The sequence below is a fragment of the Salvia hispanica genome, chromosome 3 (genome assembly GCF_029641045.1).
Source record: "Salvia hispanica isolate PSC_SH4W2 chromosome 3, Shi_PSC_v1, whole genome shotgun sequence".
NCBI lineage: Eukaryota > Viridiplantae > Streptophyta > Magnoliopsida > Lamiales > Lamiaceae > Salvia > Salvia hispanica.
Genome location: NC_142694.1, coordinates 56,400,106 through 56,426,195, shown reverse-complemented (window position 1 = coordinate 56,426,195; position 26,090 = coordinate 56,400,106). Strand labels below are relative to the sequence as shown.

The window sequence follows — 26,090 nt, the reverse complement described above, 5'->3', positions numbered from 1 at the left end:
TATAAGAATATAAACTAATTATAAAAACTATTCGTAACGTTATAAACAATAACCAAAAAAATTATGTACTTATCTTGAGATACTATAAACGAACCATTTCATATTTAGCCTACAATTTATACAATTATAATATCTACAAATATTTAGCATACAATTTATACTAATCTCAAAAAAAGTATATACTAATCTCAAAATACTATAAATAAACTATTTCATACTAAGTATGTACTAATCTCAAAATACTATAAATAAACTATTTCATACTTAGCATACGTACGATTATAATATTTAATATGAGTGTAGTAATATTAAAATAAAAAGTTAATAATAAAAGAGATGTGCACATGAAATAAAATAAAATATATAAATAAAGGAAAATGTACTATTAAAATAAAAAGAAGCGTGATTCTTTTGAACTAATCTAACAAAAGGATTTCTACATCTGACACAATTTAATACGAAGTACATTTTTAATTTGTGAAAAAAAATCATACAAATAACTTAATGGAGAACAATTAAAGTTGCATTTTCTTTTGTCGCGGTAGCAAGTTCTGCAAAAGAACCAATCATGAATCATTAAATATACTACTCCATCCGTCTCATTCCGTCCCATGCTACTTGCACATTTCATTTTCGGACTGTCTGAAACTATTTGCATTATTTCTATTTTAGATAAATATTATGGTATTTAATTAAAATATTAGAGTTGTTCGTGTTTGCTTTATTAAATGTTGCCTTATTGCACTTAAAGTTTTAATTTAATTACACTAATTACTCGTATTCAAATTTACGATTTCAAAGTAAAAAGTGCGAGTAGCATTGGATGGAGAGAGTAAATGTATACATCATATGCATGCAGGATACGTCATTTATATCGGGGTAATTACATGTTTCATACAAAATGTTTTACATTTGTTTCAATTTAATACAAAAAGTATTAAGTTTACATATTTTATATAAAAAGTTTACTTAGTGTTCCAAAATAATGCATTCTGTTAACTCCCTACTAACACCGTTAATTCCAATTACATTAGTACTTACAAAAAGTTTCATCAATGTTTCAAATTTGTACAAAATGTTTTAAATTAAAACTTTCCATTAATTTGTACAAAAAGTTTTAAACTAAAACTCTTCACCTCAAATTAGCGAATCACATTTTATTGTCGAAGTTCTCTCACGTAACATGAAGAATACAACTAAAAAGATATTTAATTTTTTTGCTCTTTATTAAATATTGTCTGTTTGAAGCACAAATTAGTCATTTTATAAAGATGAAATATGGACTTATTTTATATAGTGTTCTATAAAGAATACAATAAAAAATAGAGCATATTGAGAGACAATTTTTTTTAAAATCACGATCAGTTGTTGGAAGGATTGATATTTATTTTTTTAGAGTGATTAGCAGTATTAAATATCTAATTATTTTGTTATTATGATGATAAGTTGGACAAATTATAAACTAATTAACGGTGTTTAAATAATTTAACGGTATGTATTAATTTAAAATACTAATGTAACTTTTTGAATGAAATATGTAAACTTAATATTTTTTTTTACTTAATATTTTTTTTACTGAATGGATAGTCAGCAAAGCTTTTAAACATGAATTCTGATATACTAAAATTTTTTTAGAGTGATTAGCAGTATTAAATATCTAATTATTTTGTTATTATGATGATAAGTTGGACAAATTATAAACTAATTAACGGTGTTTAAATAATTTACCGATATGTATTAATTTAAAACACTAATATAACTTTTTGAACGAAATATGTAAACTTAATATTTTTTATACTAAATTGAAACTTTGGATAAAATATTTTATATGAAACATGTAATTACCTCCATTTATATCTGTCTTTCAATTGCATTTATATCTGTCTTTCAATTGATGCAAGACGCTATGTAAATATTATGACAAATATGTTATATGTGTATGAAGCAAGAATATTTAATCTTTACAAACTAAAATCTAAAACTTCATACTTAATAGTATTAACAAAAATATTATGTTCAGCCCAACTAAATCATTATGAACTGGACTAAATTCATTATTATAGTGGGCTAAATGAAATGAAATGGAAAGCCCAACAACTGAAAACAAAATAAAGAAAAACGGCCCATACCTTTTCCCCCAAATAAATTACATTAACATTAAAATCAAATTTAAATTAACAAAACTTTAATAATTGTCTCTAGATAAAAGAAAAAAAACGCCTAAAATAGATTAATGATCATTAATCATATGTAAAAACATATTTTGTTTACGACATATACTTTAATAACCAATTTATATTAAAATGGTTTAAAATAAAAGAAACGGGAGAATCAAATACTCCATAAAACAATTTGAGTAAAAAAGTAAATACCCCTACAAAATAGAGAAAACATCATCTATTTCGCGCACACACAAATCCTTCAACCCAACACGCTTATGTTAATCCCGATTGCCTACAGAAATCCAAATCGAAGAAATCCTCACCTTGCATCACGAAATCAGCCTTACAAACTCGCGATTGAAGGAATCGACTGAAATTCTTCAATCGCCTACGCACGCCAACTCAAACGATCGACCAGAAAATCACAAATCGGAGACAAACGGGGCAGCATGCGAGAGGGAGGGTGGTGCACTGTTTTATGATGGTAACTTGATTAAGTTATGTGTTTCTCTTTAATGATATATGAACTGGTGATTAAATGCATTTCATATTGTGGTTTAAGCATTAGAGTAAAAACCAAAACCTATATTTGGATTATCATGTCGATATTTGGATTATTACGGTTTAAGCATTAGAAGGAGGGTGGTACACATATATTGATCAATCTAGTGCAACTCTGGCATTATTTGGATTAATATATTTGTAGGAGGAAAATAAACTTTTTTAGTAATCAGCACACATATAACTTTCAGAAGCCAATGTGCTATTCAAAAAGAAAAAATAGACACCAAAACCTACGTTTAATATCTTATGTTTCTTAGGATAAGTTCAGATTGGCTAATGCTATTGTTAAGTATGAATCCTAAAACTAAAACCATTAAATTTCTGAACTTCAGAGATTACACACATAAAATAAAACCTAACCACATATGTAGAATTCAACTTCGAAGTGCATAAAAACTAATGAATGCTTAAGATAGTAGATATAATACATTGAATTAATGCTGAGGCAATAACGGACATAAAGAAAAGCTCAACGTAACAACTTGACTATAAAAAGGATGCCAAATAGCAAAATAAAATAACCAAGATGCAGCAACTAAAAAAAAAGTCTCTCCAAAAAAAGACTAAAATGACCAAAATAAAATAAAAGCCCATAAATCCACTAAAGCTTCGGTTCTGGAGTTTCTCCTTCATCCCTGATCCAACAAATAACTCACTTAGCCCAACATCAGATTTATATTCTTGAGAATCAACTCTGGAGTAAGATATTTGTTTACAACTTCAGATAAGTTGCAAGCTTTTTTAACAGTAAAAGGATTATTAATCCTAAACTCCATATCATTCCATATCTGCACCTTAAGGAGGACATTCTGACCCAAAGTTTATCCTCTATTTCTTTAGGAATGTAACCAACTCAATGTAGCACCGCTTCTACCTTGGCATGGCCCAACCATCATTCTTTGAGCAACGTCACAATAAAAGATATTATCAGCCTACATAACTTTCTTGACACACATCTTCCATGCCATATGATACCATTCCCCAAAGTGATACTCCACAGTCTCAATCCTCGCAGATGGAGTATCCATTCTGGGAATCAAAACCAGATATAAACTAACAAAATGTTAATTATCAAAAAAATAGTTAAACTTTAACTAACATGAACATGTCCTAAATAGGTAGAAACTAAACAAATACCTCAAGACATAAGAGATCATTAATAGATTTGATAACCATATCATCAAACTCAGATTTAGCCTTCTTTCCAGAATACTTGACAACACAAATTTGACCAAGAAAGGACTGCTCATTGGAGATCCTAATAAAATAAGTTAAAATTAATTTTAAAAAACAGTCAATAGAATATTTATAACATGACGACATACACTTTCATAGAAGATAAAATAAAAAACCACTTCTGAAAATCTTTGAATTCAACAAAATCAGTATTAAAGTACACCTTAGATGCGTTACAATGCATGGATATACGAACATCACCTACAGCATGTGATTTCTTAACGGATCCATATATATATACGACGGCGAGCCGGAGTGCTACCGAGAATTAAAATGAAGAGCCGTTGACAGTGTGGCGTTGGGAGGCAGAGGATCGTCTTGGGGAAGGTCGGCGAGACTGGAGATGGCCAAATTGAGAGTTCTAGCAAGACAGGTTGAATCGAAGATGGAGTAAGATAGATGTGGCGGCGTTGTGTTGACTAGGTTAGGAGGCGCCGATTGGATTGAATTTTTTTTATGTTCTCCTACCAGTTTACTTTCATTGATACGGGAATGCAAGAAATAAAACAGGACAGATTTATGTGTATTGGGCCCACAGATTTTAATTTCAAATCCTCCGTTCAGTGTTCAAGATATAACTCAAGTTTAAACATTTGAAATTTAAAAATTAATTCATAATTTCTAATTCAGACAGTGGGTGGACTAAAATAGCCTCCACTTTCCTCAACCTCTGTCCAGTGCCGCCACGGAGAAGCTACACAAGCGGTACCACGCCGACAACCAGAGATCCGCCGCCCGTGGGCCCACTTCCATCAAATGCACTCCATGGAGTAGGGCACCGACACCCCCACCCCCCTCCGTCCTCCTCATCGAAGAAGAAGAGCACAACACCAAGAGCAACAGTGTCAAATGCCGCATCAAAGATCTCTACAACCGCCACGCCAATCCGAACAGCGCCTCCAAGCCCGGGGTCCGGATCAAGATGCCGGGCACGGCGGCAAATGCTCCAAACTACCCTTGCGCTAGAATAATCCACAACTTCTCTTTATTCTTCTCCGTGCTGAGCTTCTGCGAGGGCACGACGAGGAACCCCAACGCGGACGGAGAGGAGCTCGTAGAGCCGGTGTCGGAGGGCTCCGGCGCTGGTTGCTTGAGCAACGTGGTGAATTTGGATTTTTTCTTCGCCGTCGCCGCTTCTAATGGCTTGACGGCAACCGGAAATGAAAATTGGGGGAAATGATAATGAAGGGGAAAATGAAAAATGACAGGGCAAAAAAGTAAATTCCTCTCTAATTCTGGATTTGAACAGCACATCCAGTTTCAAATACCACCTCATGGTCAAGATTTCATTTTCTCTCTTTCTTGAAGGAACAGTGCGGGCCTTTGATGTATTCTAGGGCTTGCAAGAAATTAGTATAGGAAACTGAACATCAGAAATTTCCCATAATTGGCCCTTATTCTTGCTATTTCTAGGAAACTGAACAGGCCCACTTTATTATTTTTAGGGTTATAGTTGATGGGCTTAGAGTGCATTGGGCTGTAACATAATACTCCCTCCGTCCCAATAAATATGAAACGTTTGCTTTTCGACACAAGATTTTATGTAGTGTTGTTTTGTGAGTTAAAGAAGTTTATGTAGTGTTGTTTTGTGAGTTAAAGAAGAGAGAGTAAAGTAAGAGAGAGGAAAAAGTAGAGATAAAGTTATTTATATTTTAAAAAACGTTTCATTTTTAATGGGACAATCCAAAAAGGAAAATGTTTCATTTCTAATGGGACAGAGGGATTACATGTAAGTAATGATTCTTATATGGGCTTTAATTTATTAGGCTTGGGATGATATATATAATTACTTTATCATGCACAAATTATGTAATTTTTTTGTTAAAACGTATTAGTGCTTTAACGATACATAATATATAAATATTTTTTCTGAAAACATAAACTAATAATTAATAGTATTAATTTAAATAAGATAAAAGAAGTTTTAATTAAATCAAAATTGAATATTATAAAGTGTAGATTAATTATTCGATGTGATGGCAATTTACTATTCAATCCTATATGTTCTTAGAATATAATAGCTCTCTTTGTAATTGTCGTAGAGATCAATGTTTTAATCCTCTATTATATTTATTAATTTAATAAATTATATTATATATAATATATATTCTTTTACTATATATTATATCAGAGTGAGTGTTATATTGCTAACTACAATTAAATAATAGCCATTATATATTCAAATTAAGAGCATAGATTATTAGCAATGGAATGTCAATACGATAAAAAACGTAAATAAGGGTATTAAGGTCAATTTACAACAAATTAGTTGTAAAACTTTTGAAAAATATCTAATAAATTTTAAACGCATATAACTTTCTCGATTAAAATAATTTTTTCACACAACATATATCAAATTAAAGATAATTTCATAACGATTCTAACGAGATCTCACTTGCATATGTTCCGATGTCAACATTTGAAAAAAAATATCGAAAATTTTTAATTTTTTTGTACAGCAACAAATGTCAACATGATATATAAAATATGTCAATATAATACATGAAGATTGTCAATATAAGCAATGTGTTAACATTCTCAAAGCATTGTGTTACATTCTCAAAGCATTGTGTTGATATTTTCGAAGCACTATATTGACATTTTTATCAAAAACCCTCAAAAACCCTAATTTGTTGAAGACGACCCGAAATGAAATACGACCCAACTAACTTGGGACAAAGGGAGTGTGATGAAGACGTCGAGCACCCCATATTCCATCCCATTGTTATAGTTTAATTTATCCATTCTACTTAACGCACATGTAAATTTATGAAGAAAAAAAAAAATTACCAATTCATTTAAATTTTACTTCCTCAGTCCGCAATTAGGAGTCTCAGTTCTTTTTTACTACTTACTCCGTCCCACTTAAGATGACACGTTTTCGTTTTTAGTTTGTCCCAACTAAGATGACACACTTCCTTTTTTGGAAACTTTCTCTCTCCAATTAATACACTCAACCACTTTTTCCCACCCCTATTAAAATATTTATCTTTCTTTCTCTCTCTATTTTAATACTTCCACCCACCTTTTCTCTCTCCAATTAAACACATTAATTAATAACTCCTAAAATCCCGTGTCGGCTAAGGATTGTGTCATCTTAGCCGGGACGGAGGGAGTATTATAAATAGGTTGTAGGCTTCACATTCCACTAACTCATTTCATGTCACATTTTATTATAAAATTATAATTTTTTACATATTTTACTTTATAGGTTGTAGGCTTCACATTCCACTAACTCATTTCATTCCACTAACCCACATTCACTATTTTTTCCTTCATATTTTACTTTATATTTCTTAAAATTCATGTCGAACTCAACTGGGACTCATAATTGTAGATTGAAAGAAGGGGAGAGTAGCTTTTTAATCGCAAAACTCTTTTAAGATTATTTTAGAGAAGTAAAATATTTCATGGTTAGCGGAAAAAAAGAAAAGTAACGCTTTATTTCAAGAAGAAAACGAGGCAAACTAGCTTAGAGTATTTTGTACTCCATACTTTGTTGTTACATGACATTTTTAAATTTTAAATTTTTAATTTGTATTAGTAGAAGTATTGCTTCTTAATTCTCATCTTTTAACCTCATATTTGTCTTTGAGACAAGCTCCGTAATAGTATCATACATAAGTACGCTAATACTTGGTAAATAAATAAAATTGCAGATACAAATAGTACGTAGTATATATAACATTAATTCTCCATGATTTATTACACGACTTATTGTTCATAAAATGAAGCATCAAAACAAAGTACACAATAATATGCATGCATATAAGCATGGTTAGTACTTGCTTAGATATCTACATTTTAGTTATTATCTCGTGCTTAATTAGATGGAGAAGAGTTTAAATTATGAAATTTAGCACCCCTTAAGTAGTACTAATGGTGACGATGCGCAACGCCTGTAAAACGAAAACGAGAACGGGACCGAGCACACCGCCAATGATGGTGTTCACAAGCGTGGGAACGCCGGTAAGGATGCCGGTAACACCGTTGAGGATGGGGCAGACTGTGGAATTGAGAGGAAGGTTTACGAAGATGTTGCAACTTAGGAGCCCGTCGAGGGGAAGGCTGCCTAGCACGCCCCCTACAATTGGCACATTGATGTTAAAAACACCAGTGACGTTGGTGAGTCCCTGGAGGAGCGTCTGCGTATTGGTCAACAGGTTCGTGCAGTTCAGGTTCACCGTAACATTTGGGAGCCTTGGCGACCCAGGGGCACAGGTTCCAGTGGGCGTGCAACATAACACGCCGCTGAAGAGGCCGGTGCCCACCGTCGGCACTGCAGGCACCGTAGGCACCGGTGGCAACCTCACCGGCTGCAGTAATTGGGCGTAGGCAAGAGGAGTCCAGAGGAGGAGAGCCGCCACAATCACAATCAAGGCTGGGGATTGCTTGTAACAACCCATTGCTAGCTAGATGTTTTTTTTTTTATATAATTATTTTCTATTTGGTTTGCTGTGATTTAATTTAATCTATGGGAATGTGCACTACTATTTATAGTGTTATTTGCTTCCCTTTTTCATGCATTATTTAGAGTTGAATTTGGAACTCGTGTTGAATAGTAGTACTACAATTATTCATATTTACCAGTAATGAATGCATGCTTTGATATACTTACTTCAGTATGTAAATGGTTCTAAGCTTCAATTAAGTGTAACGTTGTTAAATTCTCCATTTAGTACCTAGCTAGCATTTAATTTTACCATTTCAACTTGTATCAACTGCATTTTGTCAAATGTATTATTACCAAAAGAAGTTATTGCCTACAGTAGTGCTATATTCATGCAATACGTGTTGCCAAATTCAATCCAATATATTTCTTTGCTGCTAGTATTAAATTTAGTAAATTTTAAAATGTATTTTATTATATATATCATAAAAAACATTAAATCTTATAGTAGTACTATATAAGTAGTTATATATATAAATACAATAAAATATGTTACATTTAGTGAAGGATAAAAAATAATTAATATCATGAACATTAGTATCGTAGTTTGAGATTTTCCACGATTGACAATTTCAACGAAATTGACTCCCTACGAGGCTTGTCACATATATATAAACATCACATTTGATTGCCACGTAAATCTTAATTTGATTGCATACATAAGTTCTAATTTTGCCACATCAGTTTTGATTTTAAATTTTGGAGAAAAACTAAAATAATCTAATGTTCATGTATTTATATTCAAAAAAATTAAATTTAAGGGAAAAAACAGAAAAGATTGAAATTTCATATATTTACAGACAAATAGTAGTACTATAATTATTCATACTATTTACAAATAATGCAAGGATGCTTTGGTATTCTTACTTTAGTCTGTAAATAGTTCTAAGCTTCAATTAATTCTATCATAAAATTGTCCATTTAGTAGCTGGCTAGCATTTAATTTTAGCATATCAACTTGTATCAAGTATCAACTGCATTTTGTCAAACGTAATACCAAAAGAAGTTAATGCCTACAGTAAGTGCTAAAAACCTAATAAATACATACAATAATATTTTATGCAGGTGTGATACGAACCTTGTCCTATCGAGATTCGAGAGCACTCGAATAGCTGATGAGCGAGCTGCACTCGATTTCGGCTCGAATTTAGCGAGTAAACGAGTATGGTTTCTAGAGTTTTCGAAGAACCCTAAGGCTATATGTGCGTCCTAAATACGTAGTAGTAGTTATTTTGCAAAATATTCTTGCAAAGGGAGGCATCCTGTAAAAGCACAATAATTTATCCTCAACTTAGTATTCTTTATTGGGAATTGGGTCCCTAAAAACATTAACTTTCTAAAAAATATGCTATTTCCCATAAACTATAAAAGTGGTAAGAAAAATCACATAGTTTGGCATTAGTTATTATTTCAAAGACGTCACAATTTCATTTTTAAAAAAAGTTATCTCAAATTAATATAAAAATTACATTTTCTCTCTTCATTTAACACACAAAATAAAACCTCCTAAAATTCCGTGCCATCCCACAAGTGTGATATCTTTTGTGGGACGGAGGGAGTATAAAACAAAATTAATTTGTATGCGACATATTTCGTCCAAAAAAGAGATGGACTGGTTTTTATAAAAAGATGGATTGGGTGGTTTGGACTTGCACAAGAGACCCATTTGTAATATTTGAGAGAGATTATTTATGTAGCCTATGAAAATAAATTATTGAGTTGCTACTTTTGACACACAAAATCAATAATTTTTGGAGATGAAAAAATCGAATTTGTTATAAATATGAACTTTGGTGAGATTGACCTTTTTATACCATGTTATATTTTTCTATATGTGGTATGGGCCAATCATGCTTAAGCTAATCAGGCATGGACTCGTCCGTTGAAATATTATCGAGATATAAATTTTCAATCCCTAATAAAGGGTTTGTCAATTTGCTGATTTCGGATGAGCCGAATTAAGGGTTTGTCAATTTGCTGATTTCGGATGAGCCGATTTGCATACCCTAGTATAAAACAACTATACATATAATTAACATTAATAGATGGTATACAAGAATGATCTATAATGATGAAAATAAAATAAAAGGGTAAAAACCCACAATTATAACACAAGTTATAAAATAAGAAAATAAACTAACTTGATCTAGTTAAGTAAATTCATTTCAGAATAGCGTAAAGCTGACTTGAAAAAAATAGTAAAATGTGTGTACTACAAGTCTACAAGTTTTATAATAAAATACATGTGAAAATGAGTTCTACATAAAAATGTGACAAATTTTTGGCAATGAAAAATAGTTACTAATAAATTAAATTGATAAATTGATATTTACCAGATTGATAATTTGATTCTTGCCATCATTTAACTACCAACATAGACCCAAATTAATCCCAAACGAAGTCTGCAGCATACCTTGTATCAATTGCAGTGAGTTCACCCAAGTTTGTGGAACAGTGAATTGTTTAGGAACATATTCGGGTGTCGGTCGTTGTGAGTTGAAATGATTTTCGTGGGTTTTTGAGTAATGCGGTTTCGTCACCACGCAGGCTAGCTGTTTGATGAAATGAGTAAATGGGTCTGCCATCCATTCAGTAAAGCGCTCAGCTTGTAAATTTTCATCTGCGAAAAGATCCAAAAGCTGCGAGTTTTTTGTTGGGTTTCGTCACCGAAGAATCGAAATGGATTGGAGCGTTGTGCGAAGGATTTGGGAGAAATGGGCAGCGAACAACATAGGCCCTTCAGGTGATCCTGCAGCTGGTCTTCTTCGGCTTAAAAATTGCAACCTTTTTTTTTTTATTTTTTGTTTGCGGTCATAATTGAGTAATGATATTTTATGTTTTGCTGGTTTTTTAGAGAAAGATTTGAAGGCAGCACTATTGATCAACTATGATCCCACCGGACCTTCTCGCCTTGTTTCCACCATGTAAGTGATTGCTTGGTTTAGAGGGAATATTTTAATCTAATTTGTTTTCTGAATGTAAGAATAGAGGTTATGAATTTTGTAATCTTTGATGGAATGAGTAGTCCATTGAGTTATGTGCATGATTTCACATTAGTTCTCTGTTTTCCTTATTTTTCTGTTTCTACAGTTTTAGTCATGCTGAATATGCAAAATTTGAGCAGAGTTAAAATTGAGTTGTGATGCTATAAAGGATCTGATTTCAGCTGTATGGTCTATTATAATGAATCTAAAACTAGGGTCTTGAGGATTAGGAAATAAGAATACTCTCTAGTTGTGGAGAATGGCTTCTATGGCGTGTGCGAATTTCATCTCTGTTTGGTTGAATTTGTATCTCAAAATCTTGGATGCTGTTCTGAATGATAAATGTGAAGATCAATTGCACATATATTTGTCACTTTGTATTTGTTCTTTACAAGAGCACTAGTTTTGAAGCGCTGTTTTGCAGTGCGGAGCAAGAGGGGATCAAAGCAGATCCAATTCAGATCAGTCAGTTTATCAGTTTTGTCAAGAGAAACAAGCTTCAGATGGAGACCTTCTTCATCGAGCCAAACCAATGTAAGTTCAACAAATCACAGAAGCATTTCAGTAATGTCTATTTAGTAGTTCATCTTCCTAGGTTTGTGGCTTTTAGTTAGAAGCGTCTTTGTTGAGTTTATTTTGAACAGATCTTGTGACCTCGATTCATGAGAGCTGGTTCTGTGCGAGGAGCTTGAACTCTTCAAAGCAGGCCGGCGAAGGCGCTATTGTGATGCAGACATCAGCATTCCTCTTGGTCGGACTGTATGTTTAAGCAACCGCAGATTTTATTCATAAAATTTTTTCAATCCTTTGCAAGTTCTTGAAATTTCAGATTGATTTATGTGCCATCCATATGATCTGCGTTGCAGATACGATGGCTCGATTGGAGCAGCATCGCGTGCAATGATGGCTGTCGATCAATTCGCAGGGCAGCTAGGTCGAAGAAACTACTGATTTTGTTGAAGCATCTTTCATGAAACAGAGCATCTCTGTCATATAAATATATAAATTCTGGTATCATATTTATGAGGTCAAATCTGTAGCAGACAATGAAATACATTTACTGCTTTAATTCCCAAAAACAGTGTTTCTCTGCTTTTGTTTACAATTTTTCATTATTGTCAAATTCTTGATGAATGACAGGAAACTTTCAATTTCTGCACATCTTCAATCATATATCTTCAATAATCTTCAGTAATATATCCTTAAGGAACCCCTTCATTTACGCTGTATGTCTATAAGTAGCTGTCTCATTCGAAAACCCGGTTATGGCAAGTCTTGTCGCACGGGTAAGGGCAATCGATCTTCTGAAACGGGCTTCTGTCGTAGTACCAATCACCAACAGCTTTCCCTATATTCTGCAGATCAAACATGTATATCCTCAGCATCAACAATGTATAAACAAAAGAACGCAACTAAAGAAGCAGACACCGGCTCACCTTGCCATCCAACACAGGGGCGTCGTCTCTGAGCCATGTCTCCTGCATTTCAGTCTGGCAATGGGCATAGCAAGAGTTGATGTAGTACCCTTTCGTTGCAGAGTTTTGCACTCCGCTCAATGCACCAAGAAACGCGGTTCTGAATTCTGGAAAGTTGACCAAAAATAAAATTAATTTCAGATGTTGAAATTTTAGGGTTTCGGGTTTAGAGGATGAAAGAGTTTTAGGTGTCAACCTTGCATGACCTGCAGCTGGCTGGTCGAGCACTTGTTTATATCGGTCTTGCAGTTGTGCCAGAGGCCGTGCGGGTCAGCAACACCGGGTGCCAAGATGTTCTTGATCTGCCATGAATCATAGGCAGCATTCACAAGGAAGAGAGGTGTCTGAATTCCTTGAACCATGTTTTGGGGGAAGAAACACTGCAAATGTAGACAGAATCCAACATGTGAAAAAAAAAAAACAAAATTTTGGCAGCCATGATCATCAAGTTGTGAAAATGGCACGAACCAGACCCGGCTTCATCTTTGAAGTGCACGACTGGGGCAGGTTCTTCGCTGATCCCTGCAGCCGGGAAGTTAGAGTTAGGCAATCCGAGACGAAAATGGACAAGAATCTAAAAATCTTACATGTGTTGTGACAACATCGTTGTAGAACTGCTCAATGTGTTGAGCTCCGGAAACATCCTTCCTGTTAGGCCACAAACGATAGCAGGTAAGAAGAAACAGACGAGATTCATGGTTCCACCTGGCTACAAGCGAGTTCACTTACGTGTTGATGAAGAAGCCTGCGTCTGCAAAGCATTTCACCTTGGCGCTGGCGGGGACAAGAGATTTGAACTTATCGCAGTGAAGAATCGAGGTTAATCCACCAGCTGAACATCCAGATAAAACAGCCTGCATACGATAGAACAGTCTATCAGCTCTCATCATCAAACCAAACAAGCAAAGCCTCTCTCTCCTTTCAAGACTTACATTTTGAGCATGGCTCATTCCTTTGGCTAAAAGGTCCTCAATAATGGCAACAAAGACCCTTGCTCCTCTGTAGTATAAACCAGTAGCCTGATCAAATTCGACACGCCAAATTAGGAATACAGCTACACGATGAAAACAAGGGCAAAGGACTTACTGGATTAACTGCTTCTACATCACCAGTGAATGATGCCCCATCACAATACCTAACCTTGATCCTGTTCCAGTTGTAGAAATCTAGAAGCCAACCAACATCAAACCACGTGATTCATCGAAACATCATCACCAACCATTTACAAATATCAAGAAAAAGGATCCAAGTTATATACCAGGATTAAACTTAGGCTTGTTGCTGAAAATCCCAGAAAACGCAACCTGTTTGGCCATCAGCTTGGAGGAACCTAACCGGGTGCTTTTCCGGGCTAGGCAAGTCGTTGCATTGTTGCACCACCCTCCTCCCTATAAAGCTACTCATCATCAGCTATCCAAGTTAAAAATATACCTAATACTAGTACTCCAAATCCAAATTCACATTCAACCTAGTACATCAACATAGTTAATTTGGAAAAATCACATCAATAGTACTTTAATAAACTAACTAATTTTGAACATGTTTGACCATTCCATTCTTCACATACTCAAACTAAATTGGCCCTAAACATGAAGAGTGAAGATCATAGGAAAAGAGAAAGTACCTCAATATGAATAAGCCAGTTGTTGATTCCTGCTCCAAAACCCTTATCAAAATGGTAAGCAGGTGGACTCCCATCCAAACACACTACCAAAACACACACACACACAGTTAGACACAGTTTATATCAAGCAAGAAGTAGAAACTACTTTTGTGTATAAAGCATTATTTCTCACCAGCTCCTTTTGCCACAGCACTCTGAACATAAGTAATATCCACAAAGAAGCTTTCAGTTCTCATCAAAATCATCAAAGAAACCACAACCAACACCCATTGATGCAATCCCCCATCCATTTTTCTGCTCATTTTCAGTCCAAAACAGTAAATTAAAAAAAAAAAAAAAAACAAGAATGACTAATGAATGAAGAGTCAAGAGATATAAAGTTCAGCATCTCACCTTATATAGACCGGTGTGACACTATAGTATTTTTAAATGAATATGTAAATGCAATGAATCTCTAATATAATTCCCTCTTGAATAAAAATTACATCATTTTTTTCAAATTAAAGCAGAAATAAATGCGTTAGTTCGGTTACTGCTGGAGTGAGAAAAACATTGAATGACGCAAATTTATAAATGTTAAAAATAAATAAAGGAAAAATGATTAGGACCTACTATGGTTGTTGGCAGCTCAAATGGCTAACTGAATCCCAGTTTGGGATTAAGATATGCAGCGGTTGGAATCAACAAGGTGAAGAAGAAATGGAAATAGGAAACAATAAGGAAAATGAAATATGAATATATTAGTTAACTATAATAACAGCTTTAATAGATGCGGGTAGACAATCGAAGATGCTACCGACACTTATTCTTGTGTAAGAATTAAGATATGGTTTTGGGGTTTGTAAATAATTACTTTAATTTTTCAGTTAAAGTTTGGGATTAAATTTATGTTTTTCACTAGGAATAGTCAATTTTCTAAAGTCATTTCATCAATCGCAAGGTGATCTGTATGACTGTATTATTAAAAAGTGACCTATTTTTCTTTTTTAACAAAAAATAGTTATTACACTCTTTTCTATTTGATCTCTTTTATTTATTTTCTTTTCTTTTATAGAGTTGTATTCTTTTCATTTACAACTTACTAAGCATCACTTTCTTAATATACATACTCCATATGCCAAAATTTCATGTTCATCACATTATAAGTGACGTATTTTTTGTTCCATATATAATTTTAGATAATATATTGTTTTGCAAGATAAATGTAGAGATTTTTCATTTCAGGTAATGCTTTAAATTGAATAGGATGCCTAAACATTAATACGGGATAGAAGGGATAATAACTTTTGTCTTTTGATACAATCACTTTATGTACAAGAGAAAATGTCACGAATGTAATAATCATAGTTAACATAATCGCTTTAATTGATAGTTATAATACCAACCTTTTATTTATAACAATAATTATTTTATTTACATTAATAGTCATTTTAGTCTTTATAGGTGTTACTTTCATGAACTAAGTCATGTGGCTGGACCATTTGATGAGTTTGGATTGGGTTGAGTTTACTTTGACCACACTCACGCCCATGGAAGAATTAATTTGTCGGTCACACAATGTGAAAATAATTTTGCTATGATGAAATTTTGTTTAAGATAATTTGAAATTTTGATGGGGGTCAAGATTCAGATCGAATTTTTCTGCAGAACATTTTTAAATTCAAAGTAGATATGAATTTGAATTCAAATATTGGACATAGTCAGGCAACTTGATTTGTGTCTTTTCTGTTAAAAATAATCAAAGTATGTAATCACTAAATTCAGAAGGTAAAACATAGAAAATTATTCTTGATAATGAAGGTTTGGGCCAATCTTAGAAATCACTATCAAAATCGGTTAAATATGTATTACAAGATAAATAACAGGGAAATTAACTAATATGTTAAGACAGTAATAGTGAAGTAATCTTGTGGAATTGATACATTGAATAAAGATGTGGTGAGTGAATGGGAACAGTTGATTGTTGAGACAATAATACCATTCGCATGCAAATATTTAATTATTCCTATTTTTCATACCTTAAATATTAAGTATGCAGAGCTGTTAATCCATAATAGAAGGGCCCATATTGTTTTTATGTTCCTTTTTAAAAATGATAATCTCACAATCTACTTTTAACGAATAATTCTAAATCCGGGGAGTACATCTTAATCTTAATCTTATCAGTGGTCTCGCGCGAAAAAGAATATATTTAACAGTTAATTGCATTAATTTTTTTAAAAAATTAACGTCGATTATAGTATTTTTTTATTTTGTTTTTACACAAATGTTCTGGACAAATAATGTTGAAAATAATTTTAATGTTACAATCCAGATAAATTTTTTTCAGAAAAACTGTTGATACAACTAAAAAATGTTAAAACTAATTATATGGCATTTTTTTATATGAGTCAACTAGTATTAGCACTACAACAACAAAAAAAAAAAAAAGGATAAGATATTTTGTGTTTCTAAATATACCATCAATGTTTCAAAAATACGTCTTCGTTATTAGTATCTCAATTAAAATTAGAGGATGCAAATAAAAATGTCCTAAAAAATTAAGTTAATTTATATATTTTTTTCGTTCTTAATTGTTATTTTTAAATTTTTTTCAATGCAAGTTATTGAAAAATATATTTTGTAGTATATCCTCGTATTACACAAGTTTTGACTTTTGAGTGTACTGTATACGTCAGTAATTTGAGACCGAGTCCTAAAATATTCTAACTTTATTTATTATTATTATTATTATTATTAATAATAAAAGAGAAATAAAATAGTAGAAGAATCTAGAATCTGTTTACGCGGTTTAGATAAGAGGCGGTGGTTTATTTAGGCATATATAGTGGTGCGCATCGAATCCTCCTCGCTTTACCCATCTGTATTTTTGCACTACCTTTACTAGTGCACCTTTCGCGTCATTTTCCTATTTCACTTTCTTTTAATAAATACTTTTTGTTTCATTTTTTCAATTAATACTATCACATAATTTCAGTTTTATAGATCCAGCAAAATTTCGGTCGTGCGACGAACAAATATATAAATTACTTTGGAATAATTTAGTACTATATGTGATGAAAGATATCCACGATAAGACGGACAAACCAATAGCCTAGCACTAGGACTAATCAAAAATACATTCGGCCACATCACTAAGACTAACTACAGCCTGCAACATCACTAGGACTAACCACAGTCCAATAATAGTCTAGCACTAGAACTAGCCGACGTCCTAATCAATAACAAAAGCACAAAATTAAAAACACGGAATTAAAAATTCGCCACGAATACGAAGAAAATGTAACAATTTTATTTCAGAAAAAAACATACATATTTAAAAAAAAAAAATCTCAAAGCATCACCACATGCGGCCCCCGTCTCACTCTTCGGAGTTCCCTTGGCCTGTCTCGGCGGGATCGGAATCCCCAGAGGCTCCCCCAGGGGGGATGTCATCACCAAACCGCACTTCATATCATGGATGAGGCTCTCCAGAAAGTCCTTGTGCTGGGGTCCGTTGCCCCATTCCACTCCTGTATAACCTCGAACAAGTTCCTCTGTTGTTGCATAAGCTCGAGGTTGATGGTCTCGGTATTGGGAGCTGCAAACTGGACCTCCGAGGACCCGCTGGAGGCTCCCCTAGACATCCGCATTGTCGTCTTTTGCCCAACTGGGGTACGGCGGCAGGGAACTACTGGTGGAGGGGTCTCTTCGGCATTGTCGGGGAGGTTGTGGGAATCGGCACTGCTGTTGTAATCGTCGGCGATGTTGATCTTCTCCGATTTGGCCAGCCAGCGTCAACCCTAGCTTGAAACTTGGGTGACTCCATCAGCACTTCATCGTCTCGCAGTACTTAAACTGGCTGTGCTTTCTGGGCTTGGGGAACTGCTGGTATGACAACCTTTTAACATCCTCCATGGTCATGCCGCTAGTCATGGAGCGAGTGTTGTTGTCGTAGATGCTGGAAAATATGGAGACAGCGACCTTTATCCGTTCGCATTGTTTCCGGAGCTCCTCAGACGTGTGATAGTTCGCATTCCTCGGCTTAAATTTGTCGTACGCCTCGGAGATGCGAGTCCACATCCTGTCGATGGTTTGATTGTTCGACCGAATGGGGTCTTCACACACGTTGACCCATGCCTTTGCCACAGCCACGCACTCCTCCGGAGTCCAGACGGTCCACCGTCCCTCCTCCCCATCGTCCCCCGCTTGCGAAGACTCGCCTGCCACCCCCTTGCGCTTGCCCCTGCCCTTCTTCTTCGACCTCTCTGCCGAAGCACTCCGACGCCCTACCATCGGATCTGTCTCCGTGGGAAGATCCCTAATCGTAGAAAGACCCAACTCCTCCAATGAGAAAGTCTCGATACCAGTGAACTAAGTCTCTGGTGGAGTAGAAACCTGGGAACCACATGTCAAAAACTCTAGCGTGGGCCGATAGACATTGTCCCCAGGCGATTGGGGGACCCCCAATCTACTGCCTCCGGGAGCTGCAGGCAAGCCTTGCAGACCCATCCCGTCCATCCCCGCCATTCCGGGCACCATCCCTGCCATCCCGGCCATCATTCCCCCCATCCTAACACTCATACCGGGCATACCCGCAGTCATCCCGGGCATCCCGACAGTCATCACCGCAGTCATCCCTAGCATCATCCCCATCTACGGGTACTTCCCGAAGTACCCGGAATATCCACCCATACCTATACGCATTCCGGGGATCGTCCTTGCCATCCCGGGCATTTCGCCGGCGTTTCCGCCCATTCCTACCACGATTCCCCACCTATAACAGAGAACGTCGACTTCTGTGATTCGCTCGTGGCGGTAGAGTCATTGTCATGATCCATTTATCTTCAATAGAAATGAGAGTGTAGAGAGAGAAACTTGTTAATACAAGTGGTGCAAATGAAGAATAGTGCAACGAGCCGTATATATAGAGTTGGAAAAAAAAACAAGTTAATCGATTACTCGTCGATCGCATCAGCACAATAGCGGACGGCGGTCGGCTAACGCCACCCCGTCACCCGTTCGGCGCATGCAATAGCGGACGAACGCCACGTCCTAGCCGCTAGCCGAACGCTAGGGTGTGCATTCATCCGCTATTGCAGATGCTCTAAATCGCGCAAGTGATCCGATTATTTTTTGCTAATTTTATACTTTCAGCATTTCTAGTGATAACATGATCTATATACTAGTGTTATTTTTTATTTAGTAAAAGTCTGTACGTATCTGACATCTTTAGTCATAAGCAGTGGCGGAGCCAGAAATTTGACGATGGAGAGTCCAAATTTCTTTAAATAGTTGTTCTACTTTTTTTTGTCAACGTCGTCAAAAATAGCTGCGGGGGATATGGATAACAGAAAAATTAGAAGACGGATAATAGAAACTATTAATATATGGAGACAAAGTAAATATAAATTAATTTTTATCCTTAGAATGTAAAATTCACTAATTAAAAAATTTACATTAAAATTACTAGTTATGAGAAATCAACCGAATCACCAAACCCTTAAACGAACATAAATAGTAATACTATATGGAGTACTAATATCTTTGAGATTTAAAAATGTAGAGCTACTCTTTATATCGTACACTAATTAAAGTTTTAAAATGAAAGTAAACAATGATACTATAGTAATCTATTAAAAAATACTGTATATTTTTTTCTTAGATATGTATAAATTAAATTTAAAATAAAAGAAAATAAACATAAAATGGATTTAATCACCAAAACAGTAAATAGAGTTACGTAAATAGAAATTGAATAAATAGAGGCTATGGGAATTGAACTCCGACCTTGATTGTCATAGGCCAGTTCAAATACCAAATGCGCTGAGTCATGTACAGCAAATATTGTGTTTAAATATATTATATATTGGTAAATTTTAAATTGTTGAGGGGCCCAAGGGCCCCCTTGGACCCACCGTAGCTCCGCCGCTGGTCATAAGATTATTTTTCATTTTTTGTGCATTATTTATATATACCAGTTTTTCATGAACTAAAGTGACTTCATCTATTCAAACTCAAACTCAAAACTCAATATTATTCTAAGTACTATTTTGTGCTGATCAATTATTGTTGGTTTGATTGGACTTGTATATGGCTTTCTATTTACCACCAAACTTATGCTAATTAACAACTTGCCTTCTTTCTTAATGGAAAATTTTCAAACTGATCTAACTTTATCTGCATCAAGAATCATTTTATCATTTTGCCGAATACTTTCCATTTTATACAGCATCATTACACGCAATGATAAACCAAATCCTAGTCAAATTATCAAATACGAAAACCGTTCGTCGATTACAATTAAGTTATTTTTAAATTATTGTAGTTTATAACACGAAGATAATTTTTAGATTATTTTAGTTCATAGTAGTAACACGGAATGAACTAAAATATCGTTAAAATGGCCTCTGTGTTTTCAAAATCCATCTAATACTATTTTATTTATTTTTCTGATCTAGCCATTAAAATTTAGTCTCTAATTATATATTAGGATAAGATTTTTAGTCACTATGCTAGAGATTTGATATGCTAAGCGATAGATTTTGAGCGACTTGTGAGCGCCCCCTTTTCTCTTCATTTTTACCTCACTTGCTTGCCGATTCCTTCCCTTTTTTCCCTTTGAGAACTGAAAATTTCTCAAAACTATATTAGTTCTATGTTACATAAATATCAGTTGCTAATATTGGGAGAAATTGATATTCATTAATCAGTGAACTAATATTGAGTTAAAATATAGTACTATATTTTATAATAGCAACTGATATTAATGTATTTATTATAATAGTATAATTTTGTGTCTCTTTGTCCTACTTTACTCTTTCCACTTAACACAGTAATTAATTAAAATTACATTATATCTTGTGCCGCTTAATCTTTCTTAGATCGAAGAAATATATTTTAATATATTCACTACTCATCTCCTAGTATGTATTCTGCAGTACGAAAACGCTCGGTGCATAATTTCTGATTCCGCTCATAATTGACAGTCTCTCCCAACTGCTCTTTGTTATTTCAAATGACACGCAGTCAATTGATTCCAAAAGTTTCTTAATTGAGTTTTCTTCTTGTGCAATTGTTTTGATGAATACTACCTACGTCCCTGAAAGAGAGATATTAATATTGACTCAAAACTAAAAGAGAGTAACGTAAGAAAAAGGGAAAAAATTAAGATGTTGTTATTTCCATTTTAGAAAATATTTTTCTTTTTAAGTTAATGTTTAAGTTAATGAAGAGAGAGTAAAGTAAAAAAAAGAAAAAAAAAAGTAGAAATGATGTTGTTTTCATTTTAAGAAACTTTCCATTTTTATTAATTAAAAAGAAAAAATTTTCATTTTTAATGAGACATATGGAGACTGCAGTATATAAAAGATGGGTCCTATTCTAATGCTTATAGCACCCTAATCCAAAATCAAGACTAAATTTCCACCCTTGAATTTTAAAATGAGTGGATGAGATTAAAGCTCACAAATCTCAATAAATAGTAGACAAAATATCAATAAAAGGATAATATCGTCATTATGTTATCATATGATAATTTTCGTGAGTGTTTTTTTATATCAACATTGTGCATTACAAATATCAACATTATGACATTAGAATATCAACACAAGGACAAGAAAATATCAACACATTTTTATAGAGATTGGACATGCATAATATTGAGATTTTGCCTACAATATATTGAGATTTTTTGTTGCATTTGTTGATAAAAACTGTTCATCAACATGTACGAAAATTGAAATATAATTTATCAAATTTCATCACCCGAACATCGTCAGAACATATGCAATTGAGATCTCGTTGGAATCCTTATTAAATTATCTTTAATTTGATATATTTTTTGCGAAAAAATAATTTAAATTGAGAGAGTTACGTAAATTTAAAAATTTGAGATAATTTTGAGGAGAGAGAAAGTAGTTAATTATAATTACTAATTTGACATTAATACCCTTTTAATTTAATTAATAATTATTTAAATTTAAAATATACTCCCTCTGTCTCATTAAAAATGAAACGTTTTCCTTTTTTGGTTGTCCCATTAAAAATGAAACGTTTTCTAAAATAGAAACAACTCTATCTCTACTTTTTCATCTCTCTTACTTTACTCTCTCATCATTAACTCACAAAACAACACTACATAAAACCTTGTGTCATTTCCCAAATGTTGCATTTTAAGTGGGACGGAGGGAGTATTACACTTGTCATTATATCAACCACAAGATCTTCTAATCTAATGGTTAAAAATTGGTCTCAATTTTGGATTGATAATTAGTTAGCAATTAATCACATCCCTATAAAAGATTATCGAATACTCCCTTCGTCCATAATTACAAGTCCACATTTGACATTATATAAGTTTTAAAAAATAGTACTATAGTAGAAAGTGAGTTGCGAAAAAATTAGTGGAGGTGACACTTTTATATATAATGATTTGAGTGAGATAAAGTTAGTGAAATTTGAGGCCCATTGCTAAAAATAATAAAAATATAAATAAGAATTTTATTGGTAAACGGATGAAAATAGAAAAATAGAATATTTATTAGTGGACGGATAAATAAAAACCATCATTAGTCTATTAACTAAAAACCAATGTACTGTATTCCACTAGTATTCTTTTGTACGGTTTATGATTGAGCCTCAAACAATTTTGTACACCCATGATAATCTTTTTTCAACGATGATACTCATTTATATAAACTAATTTTCCTTAAAAAAAATACTTTTTCATCATACTTATAATATATTCATGAGCATTTCATGTTATTAGTCATATTTATGCATGATTATAAATAAGATCAATTTTCAATCGTATATAAATAGTGTATTACGTTGCAAACATCAATTTAATTATATAAAGATAAGATATTACACGAAAATGGAATTTACCTAGAGAGCTCAATTCGAATACCAGTTTCTAACTTTCCTCTTTGGAATGAAAAAATTAGTTTGTCTACCATTAATGCATGATTTGCAACATATAACATGAGGCAAAGCTTGGGATTGGTTTTTTAAAATAAAGTAGAAATTTAGTTCTGAGTTTTGAGAAGCCAATTTACATATACGACTTGAAGATCTTTATAAAATATCAAAACACATATAATCAAAATGGCTCAAATTTGAATGTACAAACTACTCCTATTAATTACAAAAGGAGTAATAAGTGATTTCGAAAGTTATATACTGTAGTTATGAGCATCTTTGATAATAAATTAATCTAATTTTGTGAAAGCTTATCTGATACAAATCGCATTAAAGAATAAATAGATTGATGTAACGATTGACTTTTTGTCAACATTCCCTTAACCATATGATAGCATTACACATATTCAGCCCCAATTGAACTTATCCTTGTTGGTTAATAGTCCATTCTCAATCTTCATCTAATTATTGACAACTCTATTATACTTTTCAAATTCGTTAGTGATACGTCAAAATCATGATTTATTAGAGAAAACATGACATTTGTTGACAGCATCATTTGCTATAATTGTCATGGCCGAAAATAAAATCCACTATTTATTATTTTCTTTTACTATAAACTCTACTCTTCACATTTACAAATTAAATTAAGTATCTGTCTTGATTTAGGGTTATATTTCTTCTCCTTGATTTTATTTAAATGCGAATTATGTTCACAATAATAATATTATTATACTTAATAACTTAGTATATTATACTCCTATATAGTACAATGAAATACTCCAACAAAACAATTAAGTTGCAAGTATTTCGCAATAATATTAATTTAGTTGAGACTTAAGAGTGCTTCAAAATTGAAAAGTCTATAATAGTATTGCTCCTATATACTCCACTATAGATTGAAGCCAACTGGATACAACCCAATTTAGTCCAGATTGGAGGCATGCATTATTATCATTTTGTATTCATTGTTTTAAATGAGGCACTATCCCAGTTAGGTTTTATGTCAATTTGAAATGAATCACCAGTCAATTATTTGTCACAATATGTGGCTTTTTATATTTTAGTGTACGTGATTTTTTTATGATTATAATTGTAGTATAAATTCTGAAAATGGATGAATTATCTCCCATAATGATTTTTGATAGGATTCTTGTGCAAGAAATGGGAGCAAATGAATTACAGTTCTTATTTGAAAACCAGACATCGAGATGTAAATGGGTTTGACTTCGACTTCCACAACCTCAAGTAACTCATTTTCAGCATGATTAATATAAGCTTGACTTTTCTAGTAATTAGGAACTAATTAGAAACAAATTAAGGTATTAAAATAGCACTTTTATGTCAAATTTTCTTATGCAGATATTAATTGTGTGTAATTTGAAACTTAGGGGTATATTATCCGCGATAATTGTGGCCATTATCGTTAATTATCTAAATTAAGCCCATTATCAAGTTTGTCCGACTAAAAATATTGTTGGGCCAATTATTACATTTTCAATGTCGTTCTACAAAATGTCTAGTTTCTGTTTAAATTTTTTTAGAAAAATACTGTTCAATCATTTTCTGAAAGCCCTTTTCAATATGTCCACTCGCAATGAAACAAATTAATTAAATTAGTTATCATAGTATTGAAATAATATTCATAAGTCACTATATTTTGTACAACTTGAAAGCATGAGCTGCATGGATCTAGAATATTCGTCTACATGACTCACAAGAAACATACAAATTACAAAAACACGCATTAATTCAGGTAAAATAAAACCATTTCTAACTGTTAAATTTATCCAGATTTATAGATTAAAATTTCAATTATAATATGCCAACATTTCTGTAATATTGATTGTATCTTCCTACTTAGTTTTTTTGACTTAATGGAGCATCTCTCAATTCATTTGACCGATGAAGTCCGCTTTGTTGGCCCTGTTCAATTTTGATGGATGTATCCTTTTAAAATGCATCAATTTTATCACTTGTATCTATACACGATACACTCCTATTTTTTCTTTTTAATTATTGTTTTTTCTTAAGAAAGTTGAAAACAATGGTAAATGGAGTTGAGGATCATGTGAGTACAAAGATAAAGAACGTGCCTCGGAGGTACGTTAGAAAAAGTAGTGTCAAAGATACCGAGTATCAACTATTTTTCTAATTCAATATTGTGCATATATTCATCCTAAGTTTCTCAAGGCTACATACACTTATCTAAAGGGAGGATCCAAATATGCTAGATATTCACCATCCAATATATACTACTAGTATGCATCTAACTTATAAAAATTAGTTTTTGCTTAGGTTTTTGTTTAAACAAACCTAACCAAAAACAAACATTTAGTAATGAATTCAGCTAAATTAACTTGTATGTTTATCTGCCGAATCGTCTAGAAAGAAATATGAAATGTGGTTTTTACCCTGCTTGTTCCACATAAAATTAGTGTTTGTGGGGACTTAGGTATTTATTTTATTTGATGGTACAAGTACTGATTCGAGAATGCTAAGCCACAAATTATTCAAGTCGGCCAACATATTCTTGATTCCCTCGACCAAAAGGGCATTCTAGTATATTGAAATTGACTCTCCTTTCACATGTATATGATTCTATGCTTTTCACTTGATGTTGTCGTGATCACTATACTATACCTAATTTTCTGGTAATTGTATAATCGTTCCTTGTCTCTTAATTCGAGTCAC

General features: G+C 33.2%; 2 protein-coding genes across 5 annotated transcripts; one reads left to right on the top strand and one right to left on the bottom strand.

Annotated features, from left to right (window-relative positions):
- Nucleotides 1-10,753: 10,753 nt before the first annotated feature.
- Nucleotides 10,754-12,488, top strand: LOC125214291 (Profilin family protein). The gene is given in 6 exon segments (XM_048115238.2): nucleotides 10,754-11,155; nucleotides 11,267-11,336; nucleotides 11,821-11,930; nucleotides 12,041-12,155; nucleotides 12,263-12,324; nucleotides 12,327-12,488. Coding segments are annotated over 6 exon segments (465 nt in total). The 5' UTR covers nucleotides 10,754-11,091; the 3' UTR covers nucleotides 12,371-12,488.
- On the bottom strand, nucleotides 12,391-15,262 carry LOC125214290 (pectin acetylesterase 8-like). 4 transcript variants are annotated; one of them, XM_048115234.2, is made up of 12 exons: nucleotides 15,108-15,262; nucleotides 14,668-14,789; nucleotides 14,496-14,578; nucleotides 14,130-14,259; nucleotides 13,958-14,037; nucleotides 13,804-13,890; nucleotides 13,601-13,725; nucleotides 13,459-13,519; nucleotides 13,340-13,393; nucleotides 13,068-13,251; nucleotides 12,833-12,978; nucleotides 12,391-12,751 (listed from the first exon to the last, which is right to left on the bottom strand). In XM_048115234.2, the coding sequence occupies exons 2-12, from the start codon at nucleotides 14,783-14,785 to the stop codon at nucleotides 12,644-12,646; spliced, it is 1,176 nt and encodes a 391-aa protein (XP_047971191.1). In that variant the 5' UTR covers nucleotides 14,786-14,789; nucleotides 15,108-15,262; the 3' UTR covers nucleotides 12,391-12,643. The 4 variants fall into 4 exon arrangements, with proteins under 4 accessions (XP_047971191.1, XP_047971192.1, XP_047971193.1 ...); XM_048115235.2 differs by having other exon boundaries at nucleotides 15,104-15,250; XM_048115236.2 differs by lacking the exon at nucleotides 15,108-15,262 and adding an exon at nucleotides 14,889-14,970.
- Nucleotides 15,263-26,090: the final 10,828 nt, after the last annotated feature.

Excerpts from the sequence above, each read along its gene's own strand:
- LOC125214290 (XM_048115233.2), bottom strand. The coding sequence starts at position 14,797 with ATGAGCAGAAAAATGGATGGGGGATTGCATCAATGGGTGTTGGTTGTG. Across the intron at positions 14,579-14,667 it reads TGCTGTGGCAAAAGGAGCTG|TGTGTTTGGATGGGAGTCCA; the intron begins GTGAGAAATAAT and ends GTGTTTTGGTAG. Across the intron at positions 14,260-14,495 it reads ACTGGCTTATTCATATTGAG|GGAGGAGGGTGGTGCAACAA; the intron begins GTACTTTCTCTT and ends GTAGCTTTATAG.